We start from the raw sequence: 26,204 nt of genomic DNA on the forward strand, positions 1-26,204 counted from the left end.
AACCCCCACCCTGATCCGGGACATCCCTCAGGGCAAACCAGCCTGCCCCACCCATGCACCAGGCCTCTATCCTATCTAATAAAAGAGTAATATGCAAATTGACCATCACTCCAAAACACAAGATGGCTGCCCCCATGTGATCAAAGATTCTGCCCCCGTGTGGACACAAGATGGCCAGCACAGGAGGGCAGTTGGGAGGGACCAGGCCTGCAAGGGAGGGCAGTTGTGGGTGATCAGGCCAGCAGGGGAGGGCAGTTAGAGGTGACTAGGCTGGCAGAGGAGGGAAGTTGGGAGCAAACAGGCTGGCAGGGGAGTGGTTAAGGGGTGACCAGGTTGGCAGGCAGAAGCAGTTAGGGCAATAGGAAGGCAAGCAGGCAAGCAGTTGGGAGCCAGCAGTCCTGGATTGTGAGAGGGATGTCTGACTGCTAGTGTAGGCCCATGAGATTGGGCCTACATGGGCAGTCGGTCATCGCTTGAAGGGTCCCAGATTGGAGAGGGTGCTGACTGGACTGAGGGATGCGCCCCCCCCCCCCCAACCCCCGCACAAATTTTGTGCACTGGGCCTCTAATATATATTAATAATAGCCCAGGTGGTGTCATGCCCTCACGTCATCACAAGATGACCACCTGCACAGCGTGATATATACCTACTAAGCCTGAGCTTTTGCTAAACAAACCAATATGTCACAGAAGTTGACTAAGCTAAATAAATTTTCAAGTATTTAATACTAATTTTCTCTGCTGTTTCTATATTCTAATTTGTTGTCCTTTCAAAAAATTTTTTTCAGTATAGAGAATGCCAGAAGAAAAAGAGAACATGACAAGTTAATGAAAGAAGTGGAAGAAATGAAGGCCAAGAAGAGAGAACAACTCAAAGCTTTGAGGAATCAATATCTGAAATTGTTAGAAATGAATGAAGAATTACCAAAGCATATGAAGTTTAAACGGACAGTAAGTCAAAAATAAATTTGTCCAGTCAATGTGTTGGTGGTCACTAAACTACTGTAGAACTTGTCACACAACTTAGTTTGGATGCAGAAAATCCTCTTAAATACAAACTTTACTTTGGGATTTAGCTACCTTACCTTTTTTGTTTGTTTGTTTAGTAACAAGATACAAAAATAGGTTTGAGTCTTATTGTCAACTCTTTATTATATGTAGATATATATAATAAAGATATCGAACCATATATATATATATATATATATATATATATATATCCTGATTCTTGCTGCTTCCATTTTCATAATTCATCAGATCTGTTGAAAAGATAATACCTGCTTTATCCAAAAAATTTCTGACTTAGTATATTTGTAACTATGGTGATGAACACTGAATTGTTTAAGGTAATTTGGGATTAATTTTTTTTCCCTTTGTGACTTATTGCAAAACTCCATCTACATACCAGTGATTCTTTTTTTCATTTTGTTGTTGTTGATCCTCACCTGAGGACATTTTTCCATTGATTTTTAGAGAGAGTGGAAGAGAGAGGGAAAGACAGAGAGAAACATCGATGTGAGAGAAATACATTGATTGGTTGTCTCCTGTAAGAGCTGGGGCGAGAGGAACCTGCAAGCAAGGTCTGTGCCCTTGCCTGGAATCGAACTCAGGACCCTTTGGTCCACAGGCCAATGCTCCATCCACTGAGCCAAACCAGCTAGGACCTTTTTTTTTTTCTTTTCATTTTGTACTTCTTCCTAAATGGAAGTACTATCAAACACCTTATCAAATAAAAACCGAGAATTTATCATCCTGACTATATCCGTGGTTCACCCAGTCCTGTCATTCTAGAGGCACTTAGTCAGTTTCATATAAAAATGCTTAGGTGAAATCATAATGGTTAGCACATATTGGTTAAAAGATATTTATGCTCTTTCAGTAAGAGAAAGGTAGACGCTTGGCAGAATATGGGTGACATAATTCAAAATAAAGAACAACTGAGGCAACATCATGCCTTAAAACTCCAGCTCCTCTGGGAAAGAATAATTGCTACTCCCAATTTAGTCTGAACAAAGGACCTGAGATTTTACAGGCGTGAAGGTAGGAAACATGAGGCCTCTAAGCATCTTTATGGGGAAAATAACCCCCTTGGTAACCAAAACTTGGTCATGTTAAGAAGATGCCAGAGACTTCGCTGTCTTTCCTGGGTAGGGTCACGCGGGAGGAGGTGCTCCCCTAAGGAGCTAAAGGCCAGCTGTGCCCAGAGAGGAGCAGTAATTGCTTTGGAGTGGAGGGAACACAGTTTTTTAAAACTTTGTGAAGCTCCAGAATATTTTTTTAAAACTTTATATACTTTTTATATACTTTTAAAATGTTCTGTTACCATTCATTATTTTTACTGTGAGAAGATTGTTTAGTATATAACTTCATTTGGATCATTGTTAATTTAAAAAAAAATATATTTTATTGATTTTTAACAGAGAGAAAGGGAGAGAGATAGAGAGCTAGAAAAGTCGATGAGAGAGAAACATCGAACAGCTGCCTCTTTCACACCCCCTACTGGGGATGTGCCTGCAACCAAGGTACATGCCCTTGACCAGAATCGAACCTGGGACCCTTCAGTCCGCAGACCAACGCTCTACCACTGAGCCAAACAGGCTTCGGCCATTGTTAATTTTTTTGATAACTGTCTTCTATTATACTTTTTGTGTAAGATCAAAGTATATTATTTCCTTCTAGAATGGAGAGTGTTTATGATATTTGGGAGAGAGTAATGATGCGGCAGGAAATTGAGGACAAAACTTAAAATGTGTATATATGGTATAGGACTGATAAAGTACACTGATAAAGTACTCATTTTGATGAACAAATCTACCTATCTGCAGGATTTTAATATAGATTCCAAAATTCGTGCTGAGATGAACAGAAAAACAGCTCAGAAAATTCAACAAGTGGAAAAGGAATTAGCTTGGGAAAAAGAGAAGCATGAACTTGGCCTAAAGAAGCTAGAGAAAAGGTAGGATCCATATTTCTTGCCACTTAAGATGCTTGAGAGCATATAGTGAATAAAATGGCTTGCAGTGACTTAATCAAAGTGGTCAGATAAGAGGTCTTCTGAAATATGAACTACCTCTTGAAATCTTAAGAAATCTTCTTGTCATTCCCACTAATAATCTCTTGAGCTTTCTGCTCACTCCTTGGAAGTTTAAATCTGAGAAATGGTTTAACAATTAGATATAGACCCAATTATGTAATATATATTTACTTCCTGTTTTTAACAAATTATTTTTCTCTAATTGATAAAATAACATGTAAATATTAAAAACAAACAAAAATAAAATAGAACCAAAGAACTATGATGAAAGACAACTTCCTGTTTTATCCTTTTATTCCTTTCATGTACCAATTTGACAGGGAGAATTACTTTTCTTTTTAATATATAATTTATAGACAGTAAACTGCATAAATATTTTTTATCCTCATCTAAGTATATGTTTATTGATTTGAAAGAGATGAAGGGAGGAAGGATTGAAGGAAGCAGAGAGGAGAAAGAGGGAGAGAGAACAAAAGAAAGAAACATTGATTGGCTGCATCTCATATATACTCTGACCTGGCATGCGAGTGGTTAGGGGTGATCAGACTGGCAGGCAGAAGCGATTAGAGGCAATCAGGAAGTCAGGCAGGTGAGCTGTTGGGAGCAAGCAGTGCTGGATTGTGAGAGGGATGTCTGACTGCCTGTTTAGGCACGATTGGGACAAACAGGCAGTTAAACATCCCTCGAGGAGGTCCCAGATTGAAGAGAGTGAAGTTTGGGCTGAAGGACAGCCCCACCCCCATGCATGAATTTCGTGCACCAGGCCTCTACTCTAGTGGGTATATATATATATATATATATATATATATATACACACACACTAGGTGACCAGGCCCGCAGGGGAGGGCAGTTAGGGGCAAACAGGCTGGCAGGGGAGTGGTAAGGGGGTGATCAGGCTGGCAGGCGAGCAGTTGGGAGCCAGCAGTCCTGGATTGTGAGAGGGATCCCAGATTGGAGAGGGTGAGGCTGGGCTGGCTGAGGGACAGACACCCCCCCCCCCCCCCCCGGCCCCATGTATGAATTTCGTGCACTGGGCCTCTAGTATGTATACATATATGCGAGATGCTGCCCCTCAGCCCAGCCTGCACCCTCTCCAAACACACACACACACACACATACACACATATGCATAAACACACACAGGCACACTCACACACACACACACACACACACACACAAAGACATAATTGAAGGACTTTTAAAAGGTAAATCTCTTTGGGGTATATGAGAAAGACATACTAGAAAGTAGTATGAATTTCTGAGCTTAATGATTTTTATAGAGGCTAATAGGGTAATATGATATACATATGAGTATATCCATCTCACTATTTTTATATGTAATAAATGAGATATAATAAGGTATATCTATAATAATAAAAGCAAATATTAGACTGGACAGCTGAACGACTTTCTGGATGACCTTCCGGATGAAACCCCGGCTTCGAGGGCTGAGCCCCTTGTATGAATTTTGTGCATCGGGCCTCTAATGTATAGATAATACGAGTTAATAGATAGGGGGGTAGATTACATTTTCTCTGTTTGATGTCATCCATTTATCATTAAACTACAGTTAGCTTGAAATTTTTTTCCCCTACATATTAGCAAAATATTGGTATTATACTGATTAACAATGGGTTGTTTAGTATTTTAATTTAAAAGAAAATTCTATTTGCTCTTTAACCAAGCCTTACCCAATTTCCATTACCTCCTTGTTGATATACGCCTGGTAGAATGTTGGATCCCGTGTGCTTTGATAAAGTATTTATAAGCATAGTGTATTGCAGTCTTGCTTTATTGCCTAACAGTCATATAGAATGATTAAAATGGTGTCAACGAATAAAACGGTGACTATTGCAGATGCTTATTTTCTTTTTTCAGGTTTCGCGACTTGCTGGAAGGTGATACTATCGTGGTTCACGCCATTCAAAGTGATCACAAGATAACCTCCTATAGGCTCGTGAAGCCCTCCAAGTATTTCAAATCCAAACGGCCCAGTCAGTCTGACAGAAGGGCAAGCAAGCTGGAGAGGTATGAAAAGGAAGGAGCCGGAAGAAAGGACAGCCTGAAAGAGACAGGTAACCTAAATGACCACAAGGCTCTTCAGTCTTCTTCACTTAAGACCTCAAAACCAACTTGTATTTCTGTAGCAGAACACTGGAATACCTTTTGGTGGCTTGAGCTCAGTCTCTGTCTCCCGTCCTTTGTTTCTTTGGAAAAAAATAATCAAAAGGAACTTGGTATGGCTTGGAATGAGAGGCCAACTTTCTCCAGCAAATGCGTCAACCAACGTTCCTATTCGATACAGGCCGTGCGAGAAAACCCACCCGGTCCTGGGACTGAGAGGATATGTGTACTGGATGCTTCCAGCTTCCACCTACTCTTATTTTATTTATTATTTATTTATAGTTAATCAACTTTCCATTGATTTTTATTTTTAGGGAGAGTGGAAGGGAGGGGGAGAGGCAGAAAGAGAGAGAAACATCCACGTGAGACACTTCAATGGGCTGGCTCCCGCATGCCAACCAGAGCCAGGGACGGAGCCTGAAAGCCAGGCCTGTGCCCTTGACTGGAGTCGAACCCAGGAACCCATCAGTCTGCAGGCCGACGCTTTATCCACTGCGCCAAACCTCTATCCACCTATTTTTAAATCTAGGATTTCCCCAGATGCTAATTTCAAGGCATTGTTTCTTCCCAGATTCCTGGACTCTGCCTCAGAGTGTGGGGCCAGAAGACAATATTCAGACTGTTTTTCCAAGAGCATGTGCCTTAAACAGAACACTGAGCTGAGAATATAGATGTGACAGCAGTACTTCTAATTCCTGTGACCTGCCTCTTGTAACTGCCCATGGGGTGGCTGCAAATGACTAGCAGGAAGACAGGAGTTCAGGGCATGGCTTGGAGAGCCGGGCAAGAAGCAGTAAGGGCTCGGCAGCCTGGCGAGGCCCGGGCTGTGCCCTTGGTACAGTCCTTTCACTGAAGCCGGTGTATCCGCTTCATGAAACCCAGAAACCTTTTGCAGCTCTTTTCTGCCTCTGGGATAAATGCTGAAACCGTTATCCCAGCAGTGTTTCCCACGGGGAACCCCTCCTCTGTTTCCTGTTAACGGTGCCTTCCCATACTTGTATTTTCAGTCTGTCGCCCTCTTGCTGCTCTCTGATTATGCCTGATGCTCCCACATGCAGGCTCCTGCCAGAGTGACCAGTTCACTCTTCTCTGGATTCTTTCAGTTCATGGGAATCCAGATTGAATTATACTTTTTAAAAAATAAAGCCTCTCCATGACCATCCAGGCCACATCAAACTCGTCCTTTTTCTATACTATTAAATATCAGAAATATGACGTGGTGGGTTATAACCATATGGCCATCTCATTAACATTTTTCATGCATCTCTAAATTACATCTCCAGCTTGAACATGAACTGAGTAATTCCCCCAGTAGATACTTATTAATTGACAAAGCCAATTACCCCCCCCCCCCCCCCGCCCCGAGGATGCAGTTTTTATTGATGTTATCTCCAGAAACCAGAGAGACCCTGTACCCACTTTCAGTCACCCCCTAGCCCTTCAGGGGAAGAGATAGAAATTACCTTTTGGCTTTCTAAAGCCCTAATCTTCCCCTCCCCGCGTAGCCTTAGAAATTCAGTTGCGATATTGTTTTGAGGTGGTTGTTTTCAACAGTGCCTGCTGCAGCTCCATGGTAACAATAGGCGAGGGACCTTGGGGGGAGCAGTTAGATGAGTAAGAAGAGGGATGCACATGCTGACAGGAACCTTTCCTCTCAAAGGGCTTTCTGCCCGGCCTCTCTGGTTCCATCCTTCATTGGTTGCATTTCTCTTTACTCTGGGTCACACCTTTCTGGATTCCGAAAGGGATTTCCACTGTCCCAGCTGTGGGCCCAGCCCCAGAGCCATGAGATGAGGTAGTCTTGTGGGCCTGTTCCTGTTCCACAAAGGCTTAAAGGGAGCAGCCAGACATGTTTTCCCACCCCTATACATCTCTTTGCTGTTTTTCCATCCAGTTCTGGGACTGCAATTTCTGAAGCAGTAGTAGGATAGGAGTAGGAATTTCACACTTGGTGTCAAACTCATTTGAAGAGATCATGAATATACCAGCATTTTCCATACCACCCAGTCCTTCCCTGTTGGACTGCATGGGAACCAATCATTGCCCCAGTTCTCGTTTTCCTCATAACAAATGAGAGACTGATATTCCTCCTTGAGTCACTGCACCCAAAGCTCCTTGGCACCAGGATGTCAGACATGACATGCCAGGAGGCCTTGTCCACCATCCTGAACAAGGGCCGAAAGCTAATAGCTTTAAAATTGTAGCTTAGATTGTATGTTTCTGATCAGTTTTAAATTGGCCACAGACTCCTGCAGTTGGCATATGTCACTTCAAGTTATACATCTCAAATAGGACTCCCTTTCTCCTTCCCCTGCTGTGATATCACAAGCACTTCTTCCCAGCTTCCCCATTTCCAGAGTGTCCCCCCAAAATGTATAGTACATACTTCCATAGCTCATAGCTCAATTTTGAAAATGAGATGTATTTTATTATTATTTTTAAAATATATATTTTATTGATTTCTTACAGAGAGGAAGGGAGGGGGATAGAGAGTTAGAAACTTCAATGAGAGAGAAACATCAATCAGCTGCCTCCTGCACACCCCCTACTGGGGATGTGCCTGCAACCAAGGTACATGCCCTTGACCAGAATTAAACCTGGGACCATTGAGTTCACAAGCCGGTGCTCTATCCACTGAGCCAAACCGGTTAGGGCTGAGATCTATTTTAATAAACACTGCCTTTATATTATAATTATTCAAAGTGTGTATATACATTTTCTGGGATACCCTTATCTCACTGATTATTTAATATACATATTTTATTTTGCCAACTTTTCAACAAGCAAACATTATAACTTAGATCTCTTTATTTTGGTATTGTAAAATACTTATTATGGGGTTGAATTCATGGTGGTCACTTAATAAATACTGTGATTTGCAGATTGGTTATATTATCTAGATTTTAAATAAGGTGAAAGGTTGAAAACAATATTTGAGAATTTCATTTTGATGTTTCAAAGAGATTGAAAAAAAAATGTTGACTCTCTGTGCAGGTGGGGAAATGAGTGTGCCAGAAGAATCAATTATAGAAAAAGGGAAGCTATTTCGGCCTAAGACCTTAAGTCAAATTATGATAGATAATCAAATTGTGAAAACGAAGAAACTCATATTAAAAGCTGAAAGGGCTCAGCAAAAGATTCAGCAGCGCAAGAAAGAATGGGAGGAACTGTAAGTTTTTTAATGCAAACTCTTTCATTTTAATACGAGTGGCAAAATATCTTTAACAGTGTCAATACATATAACAATGTTAAATTTAAACAAAGAATTAAAAAGAATGGAAACAGAGATGGAGATATTGAAGACAGGTCAGCAGAACTTTCCGGGTGGGGCTACCTTGATGGAACTTCTTTGATCCTAAGAGTTTCAGATCCAGGAATTCCATTTTCCTAATGCACTCTGAGAATGATTTAAGGATGAAGACATTCTCTTTATCCCAACATCAAGAAGATAGTTTCCAGACGTTCTCCTAACATCTTACAGTTTTGGCTTTCACTTATAGGTCTCTAACCATCTTAAATCAACTTAAAAAAAAATCTAATCTGAGGTACTTTTATTTAACAAGCACACCTTTTTATTTGTTTTTTTTTTGTTTTTGTTTTTTGTTTTTGTTTTTACAACCTATATATCTTTGGTAAAATGTCTCTTCATATATTTGTCCATGTTCAAATAAGATTGTTAACTATTTACATGTTGAGTTTTGAGAGTTTTCAAAAATACAATATATGCTACAGACTTGTCTTGTGTCAGATGTGCTGTTTTCAAGTATTTTCTCCTAGTCTCTAGCTTACCTTTTCATTCCTTTAATAAGGACATCTGCAGAGCAAAAACTTTTGCTTTTGTTGAATCCAATTTGTCAACTTTTCCTTCTATGTATCTTGATTTTAGTATCAAGTCTAAGAATTCTGCCTAACACTAGGCCCCAAAGATTTTTTCTATTTTTATTAAACTTTTATAGTTTTACATTGTGCATTTAAGTCTGTGATCCATTTGGTGTTCATTTTTTTTGTATAATATAAGGTGTGAGATTTATGTTTATGTTTATTTATTTTTTGCCTGTAGATGTCCAATTGCTCTGTCACTATTTGTTGAAAAGCTTCTGTGTCCTCCATTAAATTGCTCCTGCTCTTATACTTTTTCGAAAATCACCTGGGCATATTGGTGTGGGTCTGTTTCCTACTTCACTTTCTGATCCAATGATTTATGTGTCTGCCCCCTTGCCAGAGTATACACTGGCTGGATTACTGTAACTATGTAATAGGTCTTGAAATTGGGCAGACTGATTTTTCTCTCATTTTATTCTTCTTTTAGCTATTCTAGTTACTTTGCTTTTCCATATAAATTTTAGAATAATCTTGTCTATGTTTACAAAAAAAAAATCTTTCTGAAATCATGATAGGAATTATGTTAAACCTTGTATCAGTTTAGAGATAATTGACATACAGTCAAACCTTGTTTCTTGAACATCTCCCATCTTGAACAATTAGGTTCTGGACCAAGTTGTTCACAGGAAAATTGTCTTGGTTGTCAAACCAAGCTTTAGTTTTCAAACTGAACTTTTTGAAGCTGATACAAAAGTCATCTATCAGGCAACAAGCAAAAGAGAGAATGCTTTGGTTGCCAGCAAAATCAACAATCAACACTTAGTCGTGATAGGCTCAACCCCAATAGCAAGCTAACCTACCAGTTGGAGCGTCTTCCCCTGGTGGTTAGTGCATCCATAGCGACTGGTAAACCTGTCAACTGTCTGCCCCCTGGTGGTCACTGCACTTCATAGCAAGTGGTTGAAAGGCCTTAGCATATCATTAGCATATTATGTTTGATTGCTTGAATGGACTACTGGACAACCGGACACTAACTATATTAGGCTTTTATTATATAGGATAGTCCTTTTGAAGTCCTTTCCTTTTTTTCCTCTCCTCCTGGACTCTGATACTACAAATATTAGAACCCTGAAGCTCTGTGTATTTTCTTGATGATGTTCTTTGTTTATTTCTAGTGACTTTTATTTCTGTTATTCAGATTGGGTAATTGCTGATTCTTTCCTCTGCCTCTTTCATTTTAGTATTGAGCCCATCCATTAAGTTTTATTTTGTTTATTTTATTTTTAAGTTCTAAATTTCTATTTGGTTATTCCTTATAGTTTCCATTTCTTTCTGAGACTTCCTATTTGTTCATTTAAATATCTTCCTAATTAATTGTTAAAGCAAATATTTAGAAAGATATTTACAATCACTTTGTGATTGCTTGCTTTAAAATCCTTGTTAGATTATTTTAATTTTCTCATCTTGGAATTAGCATCTGGTAATTGTCTTTTCTCATTTAAGTTGGGGTCATCCTGATTTTTTGTGTGATAAATGATTTTTTATTAAAATCTGGGCATTTTGGGTATTATGAGACTCTAGATCAGTGTTTCTCAACCTTTCTAATGCCATGACCCTTTAATACAATTCCTCATGTTGTAGTGACCCCAACCATTAAATTATTTTTGTTGCTACTTCATAACTATAATTTTGCTACTGTTAATGAATCATAATGTAAATATCTGTGCTTTCCAATGGTCTTAGGTGACCCACAGGTTGAGAACCACTGTTTAATTCCTTTCATCTTATTCACCCATCCCCTGCTACTCTCCCATCTTTAGTTGCTGTTTTCTTTAGCTCTAAGTCTGAGATATGTAAGACAAAAAGGAAACTTACCATCATATTCTTCCTTGGGTCCCAAGGTTCTCTGTGATCTGCCTTCTTCTTTCCACATTTCAGAATCTTATGTTTGTTTATATATAACTAGAGGCCTGGTGCATGAAGTCGTGCACGGGTATGGTCCCTAGGCCTAGCCTGCAATCAGGGCCATCTTCCCCAGCTGCCGGCTGCTGGCCCTGCCCCCTGCCATCACCCACCCTGGTTCCTTGTTTGCCATCCAGCAATGGGAGCCTGACAGCCAGGGGAGGGACCGAGAGGTTGAATGTTCCCATCTACTACCAGCCCCACCTCTGCTGCTGGTTGCCCTCTGTGTGTGGGGTGACCGGTGGGGCGGGAGCCTTGGCCTGGAGCAAACCACATCTCCTGCCAGCTACCCCAGGCCCCATTTGCCATCAGCAATTGGAGCCTGCCGGCCAGGGAAAAGGACCAAGAGGTGGTCAGTGCACCTCATAGTGACTGGTCGAGTGGTTGTTCTGGTCATTCTGCCATTATGGTTGCTGGGCTTTTATTACATAGGATGTGCAAAGTTTTTATTTGTACTTACCAGGAAAAATAGGAAAATGTAGATCTACTAGAGACCTGGTGCACAGAATTCATGCACTGGGAGGTGAGGAGGTCCCTTCAGCCAGACCTGCACCCTTTTGTAGTTTGGGAGCCATTGGGGGATGTCTCCTTGGGGAGCGGGCCTAAGCTGGCAGTAGGACATCCTTAAAGCTTCCATGGAGGTGGGAGACGCTCCCGCCAAGGCCACTGCGCTTGCCAGCCATGAGCCCAGCTCTGGCTGAGTGGCGCTCCCCCTGTAGGAGCACACTGACCACCAGGGGGCAGCTCCTACATTGAGAGTCTGCCCCATAGCAACCAGTTGTTCTGGCATTTGGTCTATTTGCCTATTAGCCTTTTATTATATAAGATGCCATCTTCCTGGAAGTGAAAGTTCTCTTGATTGATTTTTTATATTTACCTTTAACCAAGTAATTTTGCTAAGCCCACTTTCTTGCAGATTCTTTATAATATTTTATGATTATGACAGTATTGTCATATAAGTTCTTCTAGTCCCTGAATACCTAGCATATTTCCAATTCTTTGTGTCTTCTTCAATTTCTTTTATCAGTGTTTTTTAGATTTTAGTATACATGCTTTATATTTCCTTAGTTAAGTTTATTCCTAGGTATTTTATTCTTTTGTATTCTTCAACTTTACTGAATTTGTTTATTAGTTCCAACAGTATTTTAGTGGAGTCTTTAGAATTTTCTATGCAAACAATGACAGTTTTTCTTCTTCCTTTCAAACTTGGATGCCTTTTATTTCTTTTTCTTGCCTAATTGCTCTGGCTAGGACTTTCACTACTATGTTGAACAGAAGTGAGAGTGCACATCCTTCTATTGTTCCTGATCTTAGTGGAATACTGCCTATCATTCAATAACTAGTTGTTTCATATATTTTTGTTCAGTTTTCTAGTTATTTTTACTATGACAATAATTATGAGCTTTCTCTCTCTAACATGGCCAGAACAGAAGCATATGTTCTCATCTGTGAGTGCCCTCTTTTAGCATTGTTACATACAAATAAATACTGTTTTTATTTTTCAGCCTTGCTGAAGCAAGGCCTCCAAAAATTAGGTTGCCTCCCCCGACAAAAATAAATGGGAGAGAGGGAAGAGAACCAAGATAGTGGCCTAGATAAGCACCTAAGCTGCCGCCTCACACAAGAATTTCAAAACAACAACTAAAATCAGAACGGACATCATCCAAAAACACAGGAAAGCTGGCGGAGTGGGAAATCTACAACTAGAAAGAAGGAGAGAGGCTCACAGATTGGATTGGGATTCGAAAAACGCTGAGGTAGGGAGACACGCATGCAGAGAAGAAGTGCGGCCCAATGCCTGGCTGGCAGGAGGGGAAAGGAAGTCCCCGATTGCACTGAACCCTTTCCTACTGTATTGAACCCCAACCCTGGCTGAAACCCCATGGACCCAGGCTCATACAGGTGGAGTCTGGACTGTAGAGAAAGGCACCCATAGACTCAGAGTCTGGGAGCCTGAGGGAGCCAGGAGCCACAGCAGGCAGGGTGTACAGTTGCACGCGAGTGAGTGTGCACAGAGAGGTCTGACTGCGGAGGTTTCCACGGCCTCCATAGTGGAAAGAGTCAGAAGCTCCAGACTACAGAGACCCAACCCAATTCCGGGTGAGCCCCTGGGGCACTCACGCTCTTGCACAGGGAATCTGGGACGGTCAGGCGGAAACTCACGGGAGCCGCAGAAGGCACAGATCAGGCAGAAACTCAGGCGAGCTCACAGGGCAGGGCTGACTGGAAGCCAAGACTGTCAGCTCAGCCCTGAGACTCCACCCCATCCAAGCTGAGCACAGAGGCTTTTGTAATTTGAAAGTCTGATCCTATAAGACTATCTTCAATACAGAAGGTATCCCAGAGTAGACACAGCTGACACTCACATCCAATTGGCCTGAAGGTCAATTCCTCCTAAGGATACCAACAACAATCAAGACTTAACTACAACAAGACTGTATACACAGTCCACAAAGGGGAGCACCAGGAGTGTCTATTTCAGGTAACTAGGGAGGCTGACCCACCAGGCCATATAGGACACCAAACACACAAAGCCATCCTACCAACTCTGGGAAAATTCCAAGACAAGGAAATAGATCTCAAATGAAAGAGATGGAGGAGAACAAAAGACTGGATATAGAGTTCAAAACCACAGTTATAAAGTTTTTCAAGAATTTCCTAGAAAAGGCCAATAAACTTAATGATACCCAACTAAAAATTAAACATAAACTGACTGAAATGGAAAATATTATGCAGATATCCAACAGCAGAATGGAGGAACACAAGAATCAGGTCAAAGATTTGGAATACAAAGAGCCAAAAGACACTCCTTTGGAGAAGCAAGAAGAAAAGAGAATCCAGAAAGTTAAACTTGGGACAACTTTAAGCATACCAACATCAGAATTATGGGGGTGCCAGAAGAAGAGAGAGTGCAAGATACTGAAAACATATTTGAAGAAATAATATCAGAAAACTTCCCCCACCTGGTGAAAGAAATAGACCTACTAATCCAGGAAGCACACAAAACCCCAAACAAGAGGAATCCAAAGAAGACCACACCAAGACACATCATAATTACAATAAAATACCAAGGGCAAAAGACAAAAAGAGGATCTTACAAGCAGCAAGAGAAAAGCAGTTGGTTACCTATAAGGGAGCACACATACGACTATCAGCTGATTTCTCAACAGAAACTATGCAGGCCAGAAGGGAGTGGCAAGAAATATTCAAAGTGATGAATAGCGAGAACCTACAACCAAGATTATTGTATCCAGCAAAGTTATCATTCAGAATTGAAGGGTAGATAAAGAGCTTCATAGATAATAAAAAGCTAAAGGAGTTCATCACCACAAAACCAGTATTATATGAAATGCTGAAAGGTATTATTTAAGAAGAGGAAGAAGAAAAAAGATAAAAATTATGATCAACAAATACATATATATCAACAAGTGAATCTAAAAATCAAGTGAATTAAAAATCTGAGGAACAGAATAAACTGGTGAATATAATAGAATCAGGGGCAAAGAAAGGGAGTGGATTGATAATTATCAGGGGAAAGGGGTGTGGGGGTGCAGGAAGAGACTGGATTAAAATCGTACACCTATGGATGAGGACAATGACGGGGAGGGGGAGTGGTAAGGGCAAAGGGGGCAGGGGCCGGAACCGGTGGAAGGGAGCTCTGGGGGGGAAAAGGAGAAATAATTGTAATAATCTGAGCAATAAAGATTTATTAAAAAAAATAAAAATAAATAAATGAGAGAGAGAGCATATAAAGGAAGTCTTGTCAATTAATACATTAGGTACCATGCATTGCCTCCTCTATTTTATTAGAGACCTAATGCATGAAATTCATGCAAGGAGCTTTGTTCCAGCCCTTGCCCACCGTGGCCGGGTACCTCTGCCGCCTCTGCTGCAGCCCCCACCTGCTGTGGCTTTGTCCAGAAGGAAGGCTATCCCAAAGGAAGGATGTCAGGTTTAATTAGCATATTACCCTTTTATTATTACTGATGTTTATGCTTCTAAAGGGCTGACTGCAATATATGTACATATTCATGTTGACTGATAGGCTTCACTTCAAAGAATTAGATAGGTTAGTGTCTCTCAGTGAAGATCCCTACAGTGGGGGGCCAGCCCATACCCTCATGCCTTAGCACTCCATGCTTGTCCCCTCTGTGCTTGGAGCCTCCTAGGAGCTCTACCAAGAAGACTGTATTCATCTTTTTATAGCCTTCTCCTGGGAGTATTCCAGGCTATAATTTTCTCTGGTCTGCTTTATCCTTTAATATAATTTCATCTTCTGTCTTCTAGAAGTGTATCACTGTTACTCTTTGATCATGGCTACCTATCCCATTATCAGCTTTTCTAATAATTTATTCTCTATAGATTCTCTACCATATCATTTCCATGGAGCTTTGGGAGAGTGGGGAAGGCAACTACATATGTCCATACTATAATTTTGAATTAGATGCCTCTTTGAAAATGTAATGACAAATTTTGTGATAATCACTATGTTATTAAAAATTTCAATTAACTTTTTAATGAATAGCGTGTTAATATCTCCAAGTGTTAATATCTATTGAGGGAATAAATAACAATATTGATGTAAATTGCTTAGAAATGAACCAAATCCAATGAATGATTCAGATTATCTAAGCACATCTGGTGGATGGATGGATTTGTTTGTTTGTTTATTATTTTGCTTGGGATGCTTTTAAAAAACAACTTTAAAAAGAATGTTTGAACGCTATAGACAAATGTAACATCGTAGGCTAAGAATCATACTTTTGCTTCACGATTGAATTTGATTATATACCTATAGTAAAGTAGACAAATTAGAGTATATTATATATTAGTGGCTGGATTATCTATTTTTCTTTTAGGTACAAGAGTAAGCCTGCTGATGACTATGAAGACCCCAAAGATGTGCAAGCCATCAAAGAGGCTCAGGTGTATATGGGAGACTTCAATCTGAAGACAGCCCCAGACTATAAAATACCTGAGCACATGAGAATAAATGCTGCCAAGAAAGAAGAGGAACTGGGACAGCTAGACTCTATGGTACTTAGAAACACTTGTGTGTTCAGATAAAAAAAATGACTTCCCTCTTTCAACTCTCCCTCACCCCCCCTGCCCCCGGACCTGGCTGAATACAAGCCTTGAGGAAGGACTTGTATTGAGTGGTGGGAGGGGAGGACAGGGGAACTGAGCCCTCTGAGCCAGCTGAGGGATAATACACATTATCCCTAGATCAAAGAGTAATTTAGTAGTGAACAGGAATGGCCAGATACATTTTTATCTTGAAATTTTGTTAGGCTTTTCAGTCAGGGGACAAAAGCAAATCGTATTTGAAACTGTTGCTTGTCGGAGTGGGTTGTCATTTTGCTTCCTTTCTGTTCTTTTTAATTAGACCCATTCAAAGAAAATGTACTTGAACAAGGCCATCCTCTCTCTTCGAGACCTCAAAGTGGCTGTCATCGAGGAGATACAGTGCCTGGTACAAGAGCTGAAGAACATTCAGTCAACTCTTCATGCATCCCAGTGCATCCCCATTCCACAAATCCCTCAGATATACCCAGAAGAAGTTCCTGAAAAGAGATTTTATTATGATGAGGAAATTCTCCTTGCATTTAAGCATCAGCTGAGGAAAACTGAGGAGGAAAGGGCCCCCTCAGTGGACCTGGTGGGGCCTCTAGGACAAGGGGGAGGATTCCTTAGATCCTCTTACGCGAAGGATGGGGAATTGACAACACGAGATTCTTTGTCCAGAGCGTCAAGGACATCAACATTCGGTCTAGAGGTTCCAAAGCCATTTGAATTTGAAAGAGCAGAACCAAGTGATGTAGAGTTGGAGATTCTAAAGAGAAAGGAGATTAAAAACATATACATGCAGCAGTATTTGGCCAACAGGGTAAGGGGTGAGACTGTGCCTATTTTTTTAAAGAAAATATTTTTATTGATTTCAGAGGGGAAGGGAGAAGGAGAAAGAGGTAGAAACATCAATGATGAGAGAGAATCATTGATTGGCTGCCTCCTGCATGCCTCCCACTGGGGATCGAACCTGTGTCTTTGACTGGAGTCGAACTCAGGATCCTTCAGACTGCAGGCCGATGCTCTATCCACTGAGCGGAACTGTCTATGGCCAAGTCTGTGACTAAAGCTGAAAGAGAATGGAACAGGGAAGTCTATATAGTTTATTAATTATTTATTTAACATTTTTCTACATTAATTGTTCCCAAACCCTGACCAGCCCACAACTCACTCATGGCTTGGTTTCCTCCCCATCTGTGTGTGTGTGTGTGTGTGTGTGTGTGTGTGTGTGTGTGTTTTGTTTTGTTTTCCTGAAAATTCACTGTGCTCTGCCCAGAACTTTGGAGCTTTGTAACTTCTTCCTTTTTGGAAAGCTGACTAAGCATTAGGGGCAAATCCATGTTAATTGGCATCTCGCTGAAGCTGTGGCAAAGGGGAAGTGATGAACAGCGTTCACATGATGGATGGAACATAACAAAAACCTTCCAGAGAAAATGGGCCACCCTCTGCTTCTTATACTCTAGTTTGCTCCAATACTGGGAGTGTTCATTGTGATCAACAGCTTCAAAATTGTTCTGGAGCTACAATGCCAGCTATTGTTATTTCTGGGAATATCAGGACCAGACTGGAAGCAGTGGTGCAGGAGGTACTCCTGGGGAGCTAGCTCCCTGCTACCAGCCACATTGTGTCTTTTCCAGCGAGGCACTCCCCTATGGCTTTCCAACCTTATTCTTCACCCATCATCTCCCCTTCATCCAGCCAAGTATTCTCATGCTTCCTGCTTTTCTCCACATTCCTCCCCCAATTCTGAATTTCATATCTGTGCCTTTTCTTTCGCTATTTTCTTCTACCAGAGTTGAGTCATCATCCAAAACTCGGCCCAGTTCCAAACCCCTTCCAAATCTTCTGTCCACATTATATACTCTTCCTCTTTTTTAAAAAATATATTTTATAGAGTGGAAGAGAGAGGGATAGAGAGTTAGAAACATTAATCAGAGAGAAACATCTATCAACTGTCTCCTGTACACCCCCTACTGGGGATGTGCCTGCAACCAAGGTACATGCCCTTGACTGGAATCGGACCTGGGACTCCAGTTTGCAGGCCAATGCTCTATTCACTGAGCCAAACTGGTTAGGGCCACATTATATACCCTTAAAAAAAAATCCAAAAACTTCCATTGCACCTATAATCAGCACATTATGTTTTGTCCTTAGTTTTCCTTGCTGCTTTGTGTGCATGAGTTTTTCTTGCAAATTAGTTATACAGTTCTTAAGGGAAGGTATCTAACTTCTTCTGATTCCCTTGCAGTGTCCTGTATAATGCCAGGCATATAGTAGATATTCAGTAAAATGTTTTGACTTAATTGGCTAATTTACTTTATTAGTTAAAAATATTTATTGGTCATTCAAGAGCAGGGACAGTGCGAGCTAGGTAGTAGTGATGTCACTCAAGTCAGACATGTTCTCTAGCCGCAGAAAGCTTGTAGGGTGTTGGGGATAAGAGAGAATAGAACAAGTGAAACACTTACAAACTTGGACACCTATGTGGTAAGTTTCAGAATGCTGTTGTACTAAAAATATGTAGTCCTGCCTTCAAAGAAATTTTAAAATAATTTAAATTTGTTGAACAATTTTTTTTTTGGAGGGGGAACCCACTTAATCTACAGCCCTACATAAAGTTTTTTTTTTGTTTTTTGTTTTTTTTTTAAAATTTTCTTTGGTTGTCTTCTGTTTGTATTTAAGCTATCTGAAATTCTCCAGAAGTTTTACTTCCCCACAGATCTCTTTGTCATTCTCAGCGCCAACCTGGGCCTTCACTCAGAAATTTCAAGCCTTTGAGTTGAGGCTCCCCCATCATGTGCAGCCAACATGAGGTCTTACATGGAATGGTTTGTCTTCTTCCTATTGTGTGCGTGTCCTCGGGAGAATCAGTCCTTGGGGCTCTCTCTCGCTCTCTTCATCTCCTTTGAGATGGGGTGTGTGGGGGAGAAGCTGTGCCAAAATCAGAGCAAAACTGAGGATTTAACATCCTTGGGCTGTCAGACAGGTCAGGTCTAGACCAGGACTTGGGATATTTAGGTTCCTATCCCAGTTCTGTGACAAATTCGCTTGGATCTCAGGTAAATCACCGTTAGCCTCAATTTTGTCATGTCTACAATAAGAAGGCTGAACAGGTTTCTTGTGGGCCCATGGTTGTACTTATTTATTTGAAAATATATACTCTTTTGCAGGTTTGAAAAATTTCAAAGTAAGAAGTTGAGAGAAATATTTATTTAGTGTTTACTGTATGAAAGGCCATGTAGAATACTGTGGGGGTATAATAGAGGTAGACATAACTCGATACACAAAGAGCTTGTAGTCAGTACAGCAAGGACGGCATTCTTGATCAATGGCTATTTCAATGGCAGAGAAATAGCTGGAAGGACTATAGTTATAGAATTTCTGCCACTTAATGAATACATTTATATAAATTAAAAACCATTGATGAATGATTTATATGACTAGACACAACCACACACACCCATGTAATTCTCCATGTATATTAAAGGTAGAATGAGAAAATGCTTTTACCCAAACAAATTAGTATTGTTAGTTTAAAAATACTGTTCTTCTAACATATACACAAATCTTTTTCTACCGCAGATCAAAGAGCTGATTGTCACCTTTGATGCAGAACTCCATCTCCTGAGACACCAGAAATTGAAACTAGACATTCAGATGAAATTATCTGACCTGAACCATGTCACATTATTTCAAGAAATGCTTCTCCTCAAGAATTTTGAAAAACAGGAGAACATACTTCAAGAGCGTGTTAATTCATTAGACAAAGAGGAACAGGAGATGCAAGTATGAATGGGCAGGAAAATGCTAACTGGTTGTACCCTTAAGTTATGGAAGAAACTTGATTCTTTTATTCTCCATTTAATTTTTTATCTTGTTCAAGTCTTCATCTCTTTCTTGTCTTCTCTTCTTTCTCTTTTTCCCATTATTCAGACTTGCTCTCTGTTTTTTGGTATTCTTGGTCCGAAATAAGTGAGTCAGATTTTTTAAAGTAAATTTGATGTAATATTTTCCAAGGTAGAATAAATTTTCAAAAGTTAGCCTTATATTTAGTTTATCCATAGATTTCAAGTTTATTTTATGTTGTTACTATCCACATGTGAAGTTGAGTTTTGATTATATGCTATTCTTATGAATGTAACTGGAAAGGAAGTTTATAAGTTTCTTAACTATGATAGCTAGTTTCAGAGTAAAGTCTAATTAAATTTACAGGAAATTGATTCCTTATTTGTTATATACATGTTAAATTTAAAGAGATAAGTTTTACTATTTCTCTTTGTCCTAAAGGAAGATTCTATGAAATAGATATTACATATTGAATAGAGGCATCAGTTTTGGTATTATAGCTTTACTAAGATACGGTGTTTCTTTTTTTGAAAATTGTCATACATGGTAGGCAAAAGTAGGCTTACAGTTGTAATACAAATAAATAATACAATTAATAAATAACACAAGAATAAACTGTGTTTTGTATACTCACAACTGTAAACCTATTTTTTCTCACTCCAGTATTGATATGAAAAATAATTTGTTTTTGAGATCACCCAGGCAGATATATTAGTTGACATTCATATATTAATAAAAAATTTAATTTATGTAATGTAGATTTATTTGAGAAAACAAAACATTAAAAAAATGATCTTATTTGATTACAAATGTAACTGTGTTTGTTTGTTTTTTTCAAAAGAAATATAAAATTTTAGTCATATAAATGAATGGTTCTGCAAACATCAGAAATGTAAACTTCCATTAAGAAGCTTTAGAAATGTTACATTACATTGCAATGCACATTGTCTCTGAACCTGGCTTAAGAGATGAAATATTTTCATTTTTAAAAATATTTTTTTATTGATTTCAAGAGGGGAAGGAAGAGGGAAAGAGAGTGAGAAACACCAATGATGAGAGAGAACTATTGATCGGCTACCTTCTTTATGCCCCACACGGGGGCATGAGCTTGCAATCCAAGCATGTGCCCTGACTGGGAATCAAATTGTGACCTCCTGGTTCATACCCTGTTTCCCCGAAAATAAGACAGTGTCTTATATTAATTTTTGCTCCCCAAAATGCGCTAGGTCTTATTTTCAGGGGATGTCTTATTTTTCCATGAAGAAGAATACGGTACACATTTATTGTTAAATGAAAATAAAGGAAATTTATTACCTGTATATGGTACGATAGTACCGTAGTTGTCAACACAAACCAGACAAACTGTGAATCCTACAGTATCAAGAATTTACTCATTTATTCAATGACAATCATGTCATCATCTGGAACATCACCATAACAATCCAATTCCTGAATTTCCTGATGAATTTCTTGTGACTCCATTTCTTTCAGAATCAGTGGACCAAATCTCTCATGTTTAGCCTAGGGGGCCTTATTTTTGGGGGGATGCCTTATATTTCACTCAGAAGGAAACCTGTAAGTAGGTCTTATTTTCGGAGGATGTCTTATTTTCGGGGAAACACGATAGGTCGACTCTCAACCACTGAGCTACACTGGCCGGGCCAGATGAAATATTTTCATGTGTTCTTGTTCTTGTTTGTTTAGTGGAGAATAAATGAATCTATGAAGGAGATGGAGGAGAAAAAGAATGAAATCAACAGGCTCCAGGACCAAGAAAAGGGACTCTATACCACTTTTCAAGCAGCCGTTGGAGAAAACAACAAGTTTGCTAACTTCCTCATGAAGGTCCTAAAGAAGAGGATAAAGCGGGTGAAGAAAAAGGAGGTTGAAGGAGATGCTGGTTTGTATTTCTTTCTTATATATGAGATCTTTTCTCACTTGCATGAAATAGAGAAATAAATTGTGTTCATCACAACATAGACGATGTAGAGGCATTGTGGGATTTAAAGTGGAGATGATATAACCCTTTTCAGTCCGTATAGGCCAAGTCTCACTTTTTCTTCACTGCCACATCAGACAATGTTTTATTTTTAAAACTTGAAAATAAAAGGAAGGGGAAGACATATCATGCAAATATTAATCAAATCAAAACAGGAATGGCTGAGTTAATGTCAGATAAGGTAGATTTCAAAGCAAAGAAAATTACTGGAGACAGAAAAACCTTGTACAATGACAAAAGTGTCACTCTGTCAGCCATCTTAAATGTGTATGCATAAAACAACAGAGCTCTGACTGGTTTGGCTCAGTGGATAGAGCGTGGCCTGCGGACTGAAGGGTCCCAGGTTCAATTCCAGTCAAGGGCATGTACCTTGGTTGTGGGCACATCCCCACTGGGGGCTGTGCAGGAGGCAGCTGATCAATGTTTCTCTCTCATCGATGTTTCTGTCTATCCCTCTCCCTTCCTCTCTGTAAAAAAAACACCAATAAAAATATATTTAAAAAACAACAACAACAGAGCTGTAAAATATGTGAAGCTAAAACTGATAGAAATGAAAGGAAAAAATAGACAAAGCCATTATTACATTTGGAGACCTCCATTGCCCTCTCTCAATATTTGATAGAACAACTATGCAGAAAATTGATAAGAATATAGAAGATCTACTAGTAAACAACATCATCAACGAAAAGGATCTAAATGACAGTAATAGAACACTTCACCCAAAATAACAGAATATACACAGTTTATAAATAAGCACCCACAGAATATATACCAAGATAAACTATATGTTAGATTATGAACAAGTCTCAATAAGTACAAAAGAATTGAAATCATATGGAATGTGTTCTCTGACCATAATGGAATCAACCTAGAAATCAATAACAGAAAGATAGCAGAAAAATCTCAAAACATTTAGACCTCAACAACAAGCTTCTATATAACCCGTGGGACCCAGACATCTCAGTGTAAATTTTAAAACTACATTGACCTAAGAGAAAATGAAAATGCAACCTATTAAAATTTGTGGAATACTGCTAAAGCAATGTTGAGAGAAAAATTATATTACTAAATTAGAAAAGAGGATAAGTCTCACTCCAATAATTTAAGCTCCCACCTCAAAACCTCAAAACAGAAGTACAAAATAAAACTGAAGTAAGCAAGCAGAAGGAAGATAAAAGCAGAAATCAATAAAATTGAAAGCAGAAAACCAAGAGAAAAATTACTTATATGAAGAGCAGTTTGTTCTTGAGAAGATCCATTGATTGACAAACCTCTAGCAAAAAGTAAAAAGAATAAAATAAAAGGAAAATAACAAACAAGGTACCACTATCAAGAATGTAAGAGGTGATATAATTACAGATATACACTGCAGATATTAAAAGATGATAAGAAAATACAATGAATATCTCTATGCACATACGTTTAGCAATTTGGGTGAAATAGATCAATTCTACAAAAATACTACCATGACTCATCCAATCTGAAATAGATAATTTAGTAACTATTAACATTGAATTTGTAATTAAAATATATATACATATATTTTATTGATTTCAGAGATGAAGGGAGAGGAAGAGAAAGATAGTAACATCAATGATGAGAGAGAAAACCATTGATTGGCTGCTTCCTGCAAGCCCCCTACTGGGGTCAAGTCTGAAACCCAGGTAGTGCCCTAACCTGGAATTGAATTGTGACCTCCTATAGTCCATAGTTCCGCGTTCAACCACTGAGCCACATCGACTGAGCGGAATTTGTAATTTTAAAACTCCCCTGACGAAATCTAATGCTCTAAATAGTTTCACAGGAGAACTCTACCAAGCATTTGAAGAATTATTACTATTGTACACAATATCATCCAGAAAATCAAAGAGGAGAGAAAACTTCCCAATTCACATTCTGAAGCTGGTGTTATCCTGATACTAAAACCTGGAAACTTTCGTATTATGTTATGAGACTCTTTATCTCATTAATATCTTCCATTTTACTTGCCTTTCTCTAACACTGCCCTGCCAGAGAAAGGGGTGGGTGCCCACTCCTTACCGCTAGGTGGAGGGATTCAGCCTCCTTGTCACCCCAGGGAAGGGTAATCTCCTTGTCATTCCTGTGCAGATGGGAGTCCCAGCTCCCCCTTGTAATCTACATGTTGGGGATGGCCTTGGTACTTCTGGGCCAGTCTTTGGCAAACTCATCAGTCAACGGAGCCAAATATCAACAGTACAATTGAAATTTCTTTTGAGAGCCAAATTTTTTAAACTTAAACTTCTTCTAACACCAGTTCTTTAAAATGGACTCATCCAGGCCATGGTATTTTGTGGAAGAGCCACACTCAAGGGGCCAAAGAGCCGCATGTGGCTCATGAGCCGCAGTTTGCAGACCACGGTTCTGGGCAATGGTGAAAATCTTGCTTCTCCTCCAGGGCTCTTTGGACTCCATCTCTGTGGGGAGTGTGAAGGGAACCTTGTTACTGCCAGGTGAGAGTGGAAGTCCAGGCTACCCATAGGGTCTCTGCAAATATCTTAATGGCGGCCGATTATCAGCCAGCAGGAATACAAATCCCTCTTTCCTGCGTGGCCTTCTCTGACACCATTCTCGTGGGACAGCTTCACAAGGGTGGATGTCTAGGTTCCTCACTTGGCCTTTGCTGATACGGGTGGGAATGGGGCAACATTTTTTTTCTGGTGGTATTTGGCTGGGTTATCATCTAGATGTCTTACTAGGCGGCCTCTTTCTTGGTTATTTGGCAATAGAGAGAACATTCTTGTTGGGTCCTTCTGTATCTGCACCTGTTGGTGTTTCCAATTATCCAACTTACTCATCTCTGAGTCTGAGCTATGAGGCCAAGGAAGTCATCAGTGTGTTGTTTCTCGGGTTCGGAGGTGCATAGTTTATCTCCCTTCTTTCTGCTTGTCAGAATCTTCTTATGTTCGTTTTATAAGTAACGCCCAGGGTTTTTAACTATAGTTGGTGCGAGAAATAGGGAAAAGTAGATCTACTTCATTTCTCTCAAAGCAGAAGTCTATTATGTAAGAATTTAAGGTCTACTTTTAAACTCTGATGCTTTATTGCATAAGTTGGTACAGATGGCTTAAAGTAATTTTATGGGAGATCTTATATTTAAGAAATCCACAGAGTATGAGGTCCACCTCTTATCTCTAATTTGACATTTTATAAGATGCAAATTTCCATTTGGTGACCTATGGTTCATAAAAGTCCTCAAGGTGTTTTAAAAGAAAATGAGGCCTGGAAGGGGGGGAGGTTGTGTGAAGGGGGACAAAACGGGAGGACATCTGTAATACTGGCAACAACAAAAATAAATTTAGCCCAGAAAAAAAAAAAAAAGAACAAGAAAAAGAAAATGGGGCAGAGTTGGGTGGCAGAGGTCTATAACCCCTTATCCACAGGTAGATGTTTTTTAGTATTCAAAATTTTTTTATATTTTATAAAAGATACTAGAGGCCTCATGCATGAAATTTGTGCAAAGGGTTCGGCCCCCACTTCCACTATAGCCACTTCTGCCTCTGCCTCTGCCTCTGCCTCTGCCCCCGTCCTCTGCGGCTTGGTTCAGAAGGACAGCCTATCTAATTAGTGTTGTTATTATTATTATAGATTGTATATGACATTATTAAAGAAATCACTCATAACACTTGTTAAAGAACAATAAGGCAGATTTTATTTAGGGGGGACTACCATGATGGGATTTTGTAGAAAGGAATAGAAATCAGTGCAACGTAGAGTACAAGGACAAGTGGAAATTTATAGCCAAAGAGCAGGGTGAGGGGTCAGCACATGGAAAAGTAGTAAGAGGTAATCCTGTGCTAAACTGACCTAATAGAATTTTGGCTGAAGGAAGGCCATGGTGATAAGAGATTGTGGGCAAGGAGTAAGAAATTCGGTCAAATATTAAGGGTAGGAGATTTTTTACTAAAACTGGACTAAATGGACCAACGTCAGAGCCCAAGGGCAAGGACTAGTCAGAAAGAGAACTCAGTGGGGGCTGACTCAAGTTTTGGTTAATGGAGAGTCTTTGTCAAGGAACCCTCAGTAGGGTTTGCGGCAGGTTCTCTAACTCAAACCTCTCAGTCCTTCTGCAGCAACACATGAACATCACACTAAGTGGATTAAAAAAAGATTATACATAGCATTCCTTCCGTTCAGACGAGTTGTGAAAATCTTCTCTGCTCTGAGGGCACTGTGGTTTGGGATTTGTGGACCTGTGTAACCAACTGTGTGTTAGGTGGGTCCCAGCAGAGGCAATCTGACTGCTTGGCCTCAATCCTCTGTGACTCGATGGATTGAAATTAACTGCAAAACCTTCTGCAGGAGTTTGAGTTTATGATCTCTGTGTCTTTA

The 26,204-nt window shown here is 39.8% G+C and overlaps 1 protein-coding gene across 1 annotated transcript in view; it reads left to right on the top strand.

Annotated features, from left to right (window-relative positions):
• The window catches only part of CFAP44 (cilia and flagella associated protein 44), a 119,489-nt gene that overhangs the window by 75,510 nt on the left and 17,775 nt on the right, over positions 1–26,204 (top strand). Inside the window, exons 22-29 of the mRNA XM_084873970.1 lie at positions 789–951; positions 2,826–2,956; positions 4,913–5,109; positions 8,153–8,327; positions 15,802–15,979; positions 16,329–16,829; positions 19,592–19,795; positions 21,560–21,755. Of these exons, the coding sequence (XP_084730096.1) occupies positions 789–951; positions 2,826–2,956; positions 4,913–5,109; positions 8,153–8,327; positions 15,802–15,979; positions 16,329–16,829; positions 19,592–19,795; positions 21,560–21,755 (1,745 nt within the window). The remainder of the gene's footprint in view (positions 1–788; positions 952–2,825; positions 2,957–4,912; positions 5,110–8,152; positions 8,328–15,801; positions 15,980–16,328; positions 16,830–19,591; positions 19,796–21,559; positions 21,756–26,204) is intronic.

This window comes from Pipistrellus hanaki, assembly GCF_964339955.1.
Source record: "Pipistrellus hanaki genome assembly, chromosome: 2".
NCBI lineage: Eukaryota > Metazoa > Chordata > Mammalia > Chiroptera > Vespertilionidae > Pipistrellus > Pipistrellus hanaki.